The following is a 12,457-nucleotide window of genomic DNA, read 5'->3' as shown; positions in this document are numbered from 1 at the left end:
TATATATATATATATAATTTATTGACGATCAGAGTCTGAGTGATGTTATATTTTGAATAATATAAAAAATTGCGGTATTCTCTACCATCAGTCGGTGCATCTGTTCCTCTTGACACAGGTTAATTCAGTTCAAGACACATCCCATCTATAACATTCTATCTTTGTGAAGCGGGATTTTCTGCAGTTACAGTGACCAAAACAGAGCTATGGAGCAGACTGGACATCAGGAGCACACTTCGTCTGTCATTTTCTCCGATTACGCCTAGATGGGACGGCTTGTTGTTTTATTTTTATGCTGTTTGTATTTGATTTTATCATTTTACCTGATCGTATCAAGTTTGAGGTGGAGCGAATGAGCGAACTTCCTCCTGAACGGGGAGCGGGAATTGCACGGCGCTCCGCACCGTTCACATGCTCTGGTCCTTAGGAGAGGTGTCTTACCTAAAGTAGGCTAACTGTAGAGCCATTTGCACAAACGCATCTGGACTCAGCCGATGCTGCTTTGGCACATTTCTTCCAAAATGTGAAAATGCGATCACCTTTACATCTAAGTCCTGCACCATTCTGTGAAAACCAAAACAACGGAAGTTAGAAAATTATTATAAAACTTAATAGAACACAAACAAACCCTAGCAGTGTACGCACATGTTCATATTTTGCTTGGCTTTCTCAATGTCTCTCTTGATCTCGGGTGTGATGTTAAAGCGAAGCTTCTGAGGCATGGGCAGGGGGACCATAGGGGAGCGAACCATCTCAGGTCTCTGCCTGTTGAAGCATATAAAAACACCAGCTCAAGCTCGCTCGAACGGAAACAGGAGAAATTTGAAAACTCATTAGAAAAAAAAAAACGTACATGTATTTAACCACGTAATCGATGAGAAAGACGATGGGTGGACCTTCGGTGGGAGCATGTTCATAGACCAGTCCACATGTACCATCTTCACCCACAATGAACTGTTGATGATTTGCAAGAACATGGAAATTATGAGCTGCTTACCATCAGAGACATTGAATAATTTTTAGAAACTCACCTGCAGTGTTTTATCAAACCAGCGGTTGCCACTGTTCCACCGCGTCCCTCCTCCGTGGAGCATCTGGGCCGCCACGCGGCTCAGATACATCTCATCGGAAACTCTGAGCATCGGAGCGTCCAAACACACGGTAAAGATGCTCTGCTGGATAGCACGGACCGAATCCTTATTGGTCCTGTCTGAGGTTGCAAGAAACATTTTCTCTAAACATGCTTTTTAACAAAACATTCACCTAGAAAAGGGCTTTTTTCCTCCATCTCAGCTCACCCTTTATCAGGTTGTTGTAAGCTTTCCCCCAGGTGTTGCGGTGTTGTGACGTCAGGATGCCGATTGGTTCTTTATTAGTTTGTAAAGAAGAATTCCAGATCTTCTCCAGCTGCATGGTGATCTGATCTACTGTCAGCGGGGTGCCATCGCTGTTATAAACATCTAAAACAAAGAACTGGACCAGAAAAGATCAGTCAGTATAAATACAGGTCCAGATTCCATTCCAATTTTACCCCAAACTTTTCCTTTTGCAACTTTGGAAATTTGAAAAGTTAAAGACGATGCAGAGGTTTAGATTTAATACAACGTACCTGAAAGTTGTGAACCACGGTGATGTGACTAGGAGGTGTAGCACCTGCAGAGTAATGCACCACTGTATCTCTCTTCGGACCGGGGATACGACACGAGGACAGAATCTGGTAATACTGGTCCATGCATAAAGGCTTCCCATTCAAATACTGAACAGGCAGTGTTTCGCTGCAACACAGCAGATTTATTAATTAGCAGTTTTTAAGACCAAAACTATCTTTTTGTTATACAGAAGCTAATTTCCAGCAAACTCACGTGTCAACCATTCTTTTAAAGTCCAAAACCCCTGCAATGAGTTTGGCAGCAAACCTGCAGAGAGGAAATTTAACGGTAATCTTAACAGGAGCTGATACAGAATAAATACATAGTAATTATTGTTTAATAGATGCACTAAAAACTAAAGGTCTTTTTTTTAAATAACAAAAATTGTTGCCAAATATATCTTATATATGTTAGTGATCCTTTTTATTGTCTAGGAGATGATAAGCAAACTATGGCCTCCACATTCACTGCGCATCCTATGTGTCACCGCAGTTAAAAACAGCTGAGCCCTTAGCAGACTTTAAATAACCAGCATGAAGGGGGAAAGACTCAGCGAGGGTCGGATTTCAATTCCAACTTGTTTATACTGGAAGTACAATGTGGGCGTACAGGTTTCTCCAGTAGAGGTGTTAAACTTAAACTTAGAAAGTACTGAAGTTTAAAATTCAGAGCTGTGTCTGTAAAGAAAGTTTTTTTTTTCTCTTTTCTTTATTTTGACACTTGTTTAACAGAGAGTTTTTTCCAGGTCCTCACCGCATCTGGCCTTGTCGATCCTCAAAGTGCATTCGAGGCAAGGCGAGTCCGGTGCTGGTGTAGACGGCCAGGGGCATGCGACAGTCCAGATATGCTGTTTGCATCCACCACTCTGACAGCTAAACACATCAAAAATCAGACAGCATCAGGTGACATGTTTGAATGGACCACTCCAAAAAGGTTGACTGATGGAAGGATCCAAAATTATTCCTAGAAAACAACAATGGAATCAGTTTTCCACAAAGCATGAAAGGGAACGCAGGAAATATCTGAAGGATGCTCTGTAGAGTGAGAGTGGAATGAAACGTTTTGGCCGACACAAAATGATGTGCATGGCTGAAAGCTACTAAGCGTATGGCCGAAAGGTACAAATCCCTTAGTGCAGCGTCTCTTCACTATAAAACATGTGGATGGCGTCTTAATGCTGTGAAGATGTTCCTTTTTTCAGCAGGGACAGAGACCCTGTGGGAGGAGCTAAAAGCAAGAAAAGCCTGAACAGAAAGCCTTGCAGAGTCTTGAGACCATTTAGTTTAATTCATGGGTGTTTTGTCATGCACCAAAATGGTCATGTAAAAAAAAATGCATATAACCATAAATGGTAAAAGCTTTTTTAACGTTCCCAACAATTAATTTAAAAAATGTCCCGCAAAGAATTAATAAAGGAATTCTGATTCTGATTAAGTACAGCACATTTCAGTTAAACATATAAAGTGGTCAGATTTTGTTGCTGATGTGAATAATTTTAGATCCAAACAAAGATTTATTAAACAAGATTCAGAGGAAGGTAGATTACCTCTAAATTTTACTAAAGTAACATTTTTTAGCCAAGTAAAAGCATAAAGTAATTAGTGAAGAAATTACTCAAGTACCAGTGATACTTGATACTGAATGGTTGTTGGGTCATAATTTCTGATTTAATGTTAATAATGTAATCAGACAGAGATAAGTAAGTAAATTATTGCATTTCAAAGTAATAAAATAAAGGGAAAAAATACAAATAAAATTTCATCACAAATTCAGATCGAAGAAACCTTTTTTTCTAAATCAATCTTTTCAATTTAAACTCATAAAACCAATCCTAACATCCTAAAGTTCTTTTTTTTATGTATATTTTCTCAATAAAAACTAACTAACTAAATGGAACTAGTTACTACCCACCTCTGGAAGGATTTAAAAAAAATATTGTTAACTACTGTCCTAATTAAAATCTAAAGTTTCTATTTGCATCAACCATAATTGCCAGAAGGACTGATTTGTGTTAGTTTCAAACAGCAGGTCCCAAATGGGCTGCAATTTGAAGACTTCTGGTTTAAACTGAAACATATTTGGCCTAGTCAAAGTCAAAGCCTTAATTAATTGAAAACGTGGCAAGAATTTACTTATTACAAGATTACCCAAAACCAAACTAACCTACCTTGAGTGAAAAAAAAACTGTGAAGGAGTTTCCTAATTTAATGTTTAATGGAGATAAATCCCGATATATGCAACAATTAATTTTTTTCTGATCCTACTGTTAAATGAATTAACCATACACCTTGCTGTTTGATTTAAGGCATCATGCTTGATAAAATCCTTTAATAAAAAGTTAACAAAATGAACAAAGATATAAATCATCTCTAGCTGCTTCGTGTGCTCAGCACCGTTTGTTAATCAATCGTAAAAGTCACCAGATCACTGATCCTGTATTGCTGTGTCGGACATCAATAAAAATTGAAAAGACTGGAGTGGAATGATGGATGGGTGTCAATCATCAGATATCTGATCCAACTAATTATCCAATATCAGAGCTGATTTGATCGGTGCATCTCTAGGAGACTTAAGGCTGTAATTGCACCAAAAGGTGGAGACCACTGGGTATAGAGTTCATATGAACAGACATCACAGTGTTTACTGATTCTTTTTTTTAAATAATAAAAACCCTGTATCATTTTCCTTCCACTTAAACGTTAGACGTTATATTGTTGTATTGCAAGGAAACTTAAAAAGGTTCAAAAGGTATGAATACTTTTGTGAGCCCCTGTAAGTGGGCTACAATGGGAGCATACTGTAAGTCACATATACTGTACCAACTAAATGAGGTGTTTTACTGACACTATATAAACATAAGCAAAGCCAAATATCTACCCAGTTATCCGTCTTCCTCGCACGTCTCTCCAGTTCCTTCTGGAGCCTTCCTCCGACGCCGCCCTTTAGGAAGTCCTGTATTAGCATCTGGGTGTGCTCCAGCTCTTCCTCGCTGACAATAGGCTCCAAAGCAGCCAGGTAGCGCTCGCATGTTTGCTTCAAAGGTGGAACGGGCAGCTTTGGCAAACCCTCCTGATGCACAAAGGTCCTTTCTGGTATCTGGGTTACCGTTCTGAGTAATCGGCATGGATTTGCAATGCCCGGACGCAGCTATAAGACAGGAAAGTTAAAAGACACTTTCACTCTATATTCAGTGAGAAACTGTCATAGATATCTAACTCCATTTGTACCAGTTAAGTAAAGTCTGACAGGCCCCAAAGATCTAAGGTGTCAACATGTTGGTGTGTGCATGCCTCCCTGCAAGAGTGTTAAACCAGAATTTGTGCTCGAATTTGTGAAACAGCTATTTTAATTATCCATAGAGATATAGTCTGGTGTGAGCTGACTGAATCTGTGAAAAATGACACCAAGACAACTAAGTGGAGCTGTTCCAGTGTTTGTTTGCAGCCCTGAGGTTATGCTCCTCCAGCCCATAAATAGAAAGTTGAAACTGCAGAACTGTGTGATGGTGCAAAAGCAAACAGGCTTGAAAGCACGAAATAGATCTGTGCCGCTTGTGTTAACATGTGAGTGCCATGTTCATAAAAGAAATGGTGCCATGTTGTAATTCAATTTGCTTTAAGTGAGTTACAAAATAAACCTTTGATTGACACCATTAAACCTAAAGATGAGAATCCAAATGTCTAACAGTGAAAATACAAACTGCTTGTAATGAAAGAATGCTTTTGCAAATATATTTTTTTTATTAAAAAAGGTTTTAAAGACAACATTTAAAAAAAAAATTACAAACACTCTTATTTGGCATCAATTAATGTCAATGACACCTCAAGACGCGGTGCAGTCCAGTTCATCAGGATATATTTGTAAACACAGCAGTCAAAAGAGATTTGACTCGAAAACATAAGCGTTTCTTTTCAGTTGAAAAAGGTCCAATCTTTTAGTCAGAGCAATAATTTGACCTCGTCGACGCCAGCCGACACATCGGCCATGATACTTAAAACTGTGAAAACAGGGCAAACAAGGAAGTAAGGAGGACAATGATTGTCTTCAGAAACAGGTTCCTGTTTGAGTTTTTGTATGTTTTTGTTTTTATTATTCATTCCCCACATATGAAATTAGAAAATCTTGAATTTGTCTTGCATTGTTTTAAATAGGTTCAGACGTAATGTCACTTATTCAACTTTCTCTTTCTTACTCCTGAGGAATATTGGTCCTAATATTTCCCTCTAGCTTCCAGTGAATGTGTTTGCATAGACTGTTCTGCAGATCATGCTCCATGGGGCTAACAAGTGGGATTGTGTTTATTGTTAGTCCCTCCCTCTGGCTAGGATTTTGGCAACTGCAGTGTGTTGCAGCAGTTCTACAGTAAGCATTACTGGGACTGGGATAATTATCTCTGTGGTTCAGATAAACTCAGGATGTGTTTTTTATAAAAACACCACTCGGATAGCTCAACAGTGATCTTTGATGACCTGGAATTTTCAGTTTGCTCTTGTCCTATTCCTAGTTTGTTTTGTTATAGCTGATTTTTTTCCTCAAATCCAAACAGCGGCATTTCTGTGGGCTTAAATGCTGATAGATTACAAAATAGTAAATAAGTTTAGATGAGGGATTTGATTAAAATATGCAAACAACCAATCAGATTTAAGTAGTTAACTTACAACTAAAATTTAAGAAGGATTAACTCAAACATTTAGGCCAGAAATAAACCATGGCTTTCAGCCATTGTTGGATAAAATATAATCAAATATAGTTTGACTGATTTTATTTGTTTATTTTTCTTTCCTCTAGCTGTTATATGATTACAGCTATAAATTAATAATAACAAAAACTGACGATTAAGTGGGTGTTACAATAAATTTTTCTCCATATTTATAAATATTTCACCTCTGTCAAGGTCGTGGGAATAAGACAGAACTTCCGGTTAAGATAGAACTTCCGGTTAACACTTTCAAAATAAAGTGCCTGTGACAGCTCTGAGTTCGGCAATGTTATTATCAGTTTTATTTGTTCAGACAAATGATGTAACCCACCGAATGTGGCCCCCCAACAAATGGGCTGTCTATCAAGAAAGCCAGGAGCTTTAAAAGTTGTTATAATTAGATTTTTAGCATCATACGCATCAAGCTAACGTTAAGTAATGCTATCGCAAACATGAAGCTAACGTTACGCAACGCCAGATGTTAAAATGACACTAGAATTAAAACTGACGGTCAGAATGTTCACACATTGGTGAACATTAAAAGGACAATTAAATCCTTTTGATTTTGACCTGTCACTGTCTTAATGTTGTCGTCCAGCGGGGCCCCACCCCCCTCCTCTCCTCCTCCACTCTCAGTCCCGTAAACAACAACAAAACCTCCCGCGGCTGCTTTAACAGAATAAATCCAAACACTCACCGCAGCTCTGACAAAAACCCCCAACATGGTGCCAGAAGATAGGCGCTGGAACAGCTGAGTGTCCGGGGAGTACAGATGGGTAACCCCTGGGCTGTCATAGCTCAAGGACAGACATATCGTCTATTATCAGCTGCCCGCCCCCCCTTGGCCCCACCGAGCAAAGACACCTTAAAACTCTCCTTTTTAAGGTGGAGTCTGGTGCGTGTGTTACAACAGCATCATCTAACAGGCCTCCATAACAACAGGAGTCATTTCATATTTCACTTGTATCAGTTATTTTTAAAGTAAGCACAACTTTATGGCATGACAGCATAAAATGTGGAGCATAAAATAAAAAATGAATAAAATAATAATAATAATAATAATAATAATAATAATAATAATAATAATAATAATAATAATAATGAAATATTATTGACATATAAATCAATATAAACCTGAGTCATTCTAGAGAGAGTGTTACCTATATTACTTATATGAATATTAGCATGATTGAAGAAAAACAAATTAAATCAGAAACAATTCTTAAGTTCAAACAGAATGTGTTCGACAGACAACAGAATGGTTCAAAATTAGTGGTATGTATTCATATTTACAATATTTACAACCAAATCATTCATGAAAGTTCATGAAGTCCAAGGTGTGTTCCTTTATACAAATAATGCAACCAGTTCCTAGTTGGGACGTAGAATGTGCTGTTTCCTTTGGTGTGTTTTATGGGTCTAGCTCGCCAGTCTGATCCACCAGACATTCCGAGTCCTGGAGACGGATTCTGGAACAAAATCCTAAAATGGAAACCTGGCCTGTATAAAACAGGCCTGATTGATCAATCTTCGGCATGGTCCATCAAAATACAATCTTAGAGACACAAATCTACAAAAAAGTATATCTTTAAATATATTGACCACTCATTTGCTTCACATCAGCCCCAATTAGCCAGGTGTATCCAAAATACATCTGTGCACTGATACACACATTAGTAAATAAACTGTGGGAAACAGAGAGACTAAAATAGATTGAAGAATGAGCTTTTAGATTCACATTTAGATACTATGGCACAGAGCTCATTAAAGACTCTTTAATGTGCAAAAATCAAGGGAATTTTAAAAGTATTAGGCCCACTATTAAAATATATATATATATATTTTTTCAATTATCAAGTGGAATTGTAAATTGTATTTAAATAATTATTCTCTGTTTAATGGATGATCTGAGACATTTCAAAGCTAGAAAAGAGATACGATATTTTTCCTTTATTGGGCCATTTACATTACAACAACACAGCAGTGAAATAATCCAGTTATTCTAAAATATTTTGTAATAAGTATAACTACAACCAATACTTCATCCTTAAAGTACCACCATTCTGAAAGCTCATAAGTGCTTGGAGTTTTATTAGCTTTTTTGAAGTATGAAACCCTGATAATGATTAATCCAAATGCCCTTTATAATTGGTTAAAGGATACATTTCAACAAAATAATATACAGTATAATTAATTTATCTGAAAAACTATCAAAGTAATACACAACCAGGAATGAAGGTCACAACAATAATTGGTTGTTGTTAAAAAATTGATAAAATGTATAGTTTTAAAGAAATAAAAAATTAATGTTATTGACATAAAAGTGTACAAAAATAAAATATTACACTTTGAATTTTCTTTTTGGTTATTCAGCATTAATAACCTATGTGCAACAATATGTGAATCTGTGCAGAGAACATAAACTAATGCATCATCTGGTTAGCTTGGAGCAGTGCTGATTTCGCACTATTGCAGCTGCTAAGGGGAAGGATCTGCAGTATTGCTCAACTATGCATTTAGTATGCATCAACCTTTCACTAAAGGAGCGTTTGAATTCTTCAACAGCGTCATGCAGTGGACAGATGGGCCATCCCAGGACGGACTCTGTCTCCCTGATCAGAATATTACAAATTTCCCCTCAGAGGCTGGTTTAACACAATATAGAAAATGGATTCCTAAGAACCTAAGAGGACAGTCACAAAATTCAATCTGGCTGTATCACACCCGCTTTGAAAAAAAATAGACTTTCAACAGCCCATTTTTCATAGTGTGTCAAAATCCTGATCAAAACATTATTATTATTAGTTTGCAGTGCTAATGGCAGTTATGTAGTCTGACAACATTAGATTCATTTTTGGTCACAATAATCATTTGTTTGCACCTCAAACAAACCTAAAATATTGCTCCAAGGCTAATTCTTTGATCTATGCAGGGCCGGTTATTGCATAGGTGGTGCCCTGGGAAAGCACCCCCTTGCTACTGCCTCACAAAAACAAACACAGTCTGTGTGGGGCAGAACCTCCACTTTTATTTTTATATTATTCATTTCTTCACATCTTACTAGTGTAGAATATGGTTTTAAATGAGAGCAATCCAAACAACCAAGTTCAGTGTAAAAAAAACAACAACACTGAAAGCTCCTTAACCTGATAATGTTTTTCTGCCATCCTTGGCAGTAATTCTTGCTATCAGGAATTTGAATGAACGACTGATGAATCATCAATATAATTCTGGAGGAATGATCTGGTAGGCTTGTAGGAATGATATCGATGGCGTAGGGCATCTTTTTTCTTTTCTCAGAGGATCGTTCTGGGATATATTTGTTCATATAGTGAGTGACCATGATTTTCAAGGTGCATTGTGTGAAATTTTGAGTCCACTACTTTTTTATCCACTAGACCTTCGGACATCATCTAAAAAAAAGGCGTACCCATCATATAGTGCCCTATATAGGGGTTAGGGTGGACGTTTGCACACCACCAATACAATCTGCTGGGTTTTCTGATGAACCAATCGTTCTATGATTTCATGGAAGTGGCTGTATATTCTTTGAATCAGCACTGTAAGAATACACATAACTGAAATTAGACATTTTGTCCAAGGTATATTTTTTCCCCAAATTATTTAAAAAACCTGATATTAGAGGGGAAATGAAACAAACTCTTGTGTTATTTTTGGTCAAAATTGTTAACTTATTTCGTATTACTGAACCATGAGCATTCCCTTAAACAAGATAAGTGAAGCCTGTGTTTCAGATATTGCTCTGGTTCTTTGAGGCCTCCTGAATGTGTTCTCAATTTACTTGTTAAGTTCATTTGATAGTCCAACGAGGTTCCCCACTGTTCCCAGTTTTCTCCATTTCTGGATAATTTTAGGGTATATTTCTGTGACTTTTTTCAAATTTCATTAGATAAAGGCTTTATGTGCTGCAGCTACACTTTAACCCATGTTTATCTTGCTTAGTACAAATGCAAAGTTCAGTGAATTGGAGACGGTAGATGGAAAAATTAAGAGAGATAGGATTTCCCCCCTTTTCTATCAAAATCCACCTTCCAAAAATTTGCAAAAACAAGAATTTGAATTAACTACATGAGAAAGCATTTGTTAAATATTATTATTAACTTTATTTATTTATCAAAAGAGGTCTTGATATAAATAATTTATTTACAGAATACCAGGCGTTAAGCTGGTGCATGATTTTGTACAAATCATCACTGGCCACATGATGGTGCTCTTCCAACATCTTTTTCACAGAAACAGTACTGACCAGTTTCCTCAGGAAATACAATCCACAGACAGACTCCAGTATGCTCTATTCTAAGCGGATCACAAGAAAACACACTTCATCTATAAGTGCAATAATGAGAGAAGTTGGCATGAAGAAAGTCAATGAGCCAAAGCCATTGGAGATGGATGTGATTGTTCTATCAAGTCACATTTCAGCAGTATTCTTTAATAACAGCGCACAGAGAGTGGGGATTGCAGTCGTGTCATGGTTTATTTGGAAACAACAAAGTAAAATCATACAATTAAAAAAACAAAAAAACATTACACAAATCAAAACGCTTCGATAGCTCTGGTCCAACCACTGCCTGCCAACAGTGTTTGCTTTAAACAAATTGTCTGAGAGCCGAATATCTGCTCAAGGTCCATCTGCTGCCAACTCACAAACTCAGATAGACCACCTGATCCCAGAACCGAGATCAGGTTGGAGATGTTGGAGCTTTCCAGCTGTTCAGAGTCCGACTGTAAATCACCATCATCCTCATCTTCGCTCCTCATCCTCTTGAACGGCACAGGCACCAAGTCCGGTAAATAAAACTCCGGGTCAACAATATAATAACTTGTGTCCATCTTTCGCTTCCCGGTGTAGCAATGCGCGCCCGCCTGCGGCTGTTTTGGCTGCGCGCAACAGTCTGAGTGGAAGTATCCGTTCGTCACAGTTGTCACCACATGCGTGTCTAAGTCCAGGACAGTCTTTTGGTTGGCTTGTGTGTTCGGGATGGGTAACTCCCAGGAAGATTTGTCCGCGCAGCTCCAGCAGGCTTCTGCAACCATGAGGTCAGAGTCACTTGGAACCATTGCGCACGCAGAGGCGTCTTGGCGCGCCAGCTCCGTCGGCTGTGCGCTTGGCTGGTGCGCTCCGCAGTGCCAAGTGTCCGACTCCACGCCTGTAAAGTTGCAGTAGAAGTCATCCGCCAACTCCGTGAAGCTGCTAGACAGTTCGAGGTACTCTTGTCTCCCACGGACCACCGCCGCATCCTCACACGGGGGTCTTCTCTGCGTCTGCAATGAGTTTTTGCTCATGTAAAACTGTCTGGCGTTTCTTAGGACGTAGGTTACGAGCAAGTTCTTGTGGAGCTTGATGCCTCCTCTCTGCGTCCTGGAGCTTTGGATTTTCCTCAAAGAAATGGAGATCAGGTTCTGTGCGTCAAATGCACACTCCATCCTAAACTGGGCAGCCCTTTTTTTTTCTGTTTCTCTCAGTTTCTCAAAGCGCTTGCTCTCTAACAGAAGAAATATTTATCTCGTTAGTTGAGATACCTACTATGCTCGTGTAGACTGTGTCCATAGCGCTCCATGTCTTCCCAGTAAGGGCATGGATTTTCAACTCTCATCTTTCCTTTGCCACGCCCTCACGCACACATTGTCCAATGGGAGGGAGGCGGTGCTTATGATATACCCAAATATCACTAGTGGCCTCATTGAAAATGCACGGAGGAGCAGGCATGCTGCATCTCACTAAATGTGCTCCGATCTCTGTAAATATTAATATCAGGAAAAAATGACTTTTTTATGAGTGGAAGCAAATGAAATAGAACACAGCAGAATAGTGTTAAACAACGGATTAGAATCACTAAGAACATGTTCAACAAAAAAACTAAATAAATCTAAAATTAAATTGTTAAAATATTTAATTATTATTATTTTTTTTTTATCATGAATGTTATTAATAAAAAGATATACTGAAGTCCAGAAACTGATGCCTGAACCAAACAGATCTGGGTTATTAGTCCCAACCCAATGGGTCAATTATGAAAAGATCCAGTCTTTGATGGTTTTAATGGCAGGATCCAGTAGATAAAGTTTTAACACCACAAATAGGTTA

At 38.2% G+C, this 12,457-nt stretch overlaps 2 protein-coding genes across 2 annotated transcripts; both read right to left on the bottom strand.

Moving 5' to 3' along the window:
• Positions 1–416: 416 nt before the first annotated feature.
• On the bottom strand, positions 417–7,220 carry LOC107099579 (carnitine O-acetyltransferase-like). The gene is made up of 10 exons (XM_015397765.1): positions 7,046–7,220; positions 4,527–4,796; positions 2,403–2,521; positions 1,863–1,916; positions 1,610–1,775; positions 1,299–1,473; positions 1,032–1,210; positions 854–954; positions 646–765; positions 417–564 (listed from the first exon to the last, which is right to left on the bottom strand). The coding sequence occupies exons 1-10, from the start codon at positions 7,070–7,072 to the stop codon at positions 438–440; spliced, it is 1,338 nt and encodes a 445-aa protein (XP_015253251.1). The 5' UTR covers positions 7,073–7,220; the 3' UTR covers positions 417–437.
• Positions 7,221–10,827: 3,607 nt separating this feature from the next.
• On the bottom strand, positions 10,828–11,966 carry LOC107099571 (immediate early response gene 5-like protein). Its single transcript, XM_015397754.1, has one exon. It carries the CDS (start codon positions 11,794–11,796, stop codon positions 10,906–10,908), a length of 891 nt encoding a protein of 296 aa, XP_015253240.1. The 5' UTR covers positions 11,797–11,966; the 3' UTR covers positions 10,828–10,905.
• Positions 11,967–12,457: the final 491 nt, after the last annotated feature.

This window comes from Cyprinodon variegatus, unplaced genomic scaffold (genome assembly GCF_000732505.1).
Source record: "Cyprinodon variegatus isolate N-32 unplaced genomic scaffold, C_variegatus-1.0 Scaffold885, whole genome shotgun sequence".
NCBI classification, from domain to species: domain Eukaryota; kingdom Metazoa; phylum Chordata; class Actinopteri; order Cyprinodontiformes; family Cyprinodontidae; genus Cyprinodon; species Cyprinodon variegatus.
This window is presented reverse-complemented; position numbering and strand designations above follow the sequence as displayed.

Excerpts from the sequence above, each read along its gene's own strand:
- LOC107099579 (XM_015397765.1), bottom strand. The coding sequence starts at position 7,072 with ATGTTGGGGGTTTTTGTCAGAGCTGCG. Across the intron at positions 4,797-7,045 it reads GGGTTTTTGTCAGAGCTGCG|CTGCGTCCGGGCATTGCAAA; the intron begins GTGAGTGTTTGG and ends CCTGTCTTATAG. Across the intron at positions 1,211-1,298 it reads TTACAACAACCTGATAAAGG|ACAGGACCAATAAGGATTCG; the intron begins GTGAGCTGAGAT and ends TTGCAACCTCAG.
- LOC107099571 (XM_015397754.1), bottom strand. The coding sequence starts at position 11,796 with ATGGAGTGTGCATTTGACGCACAGAACCTGATCTCCATTTCTTTGAGG.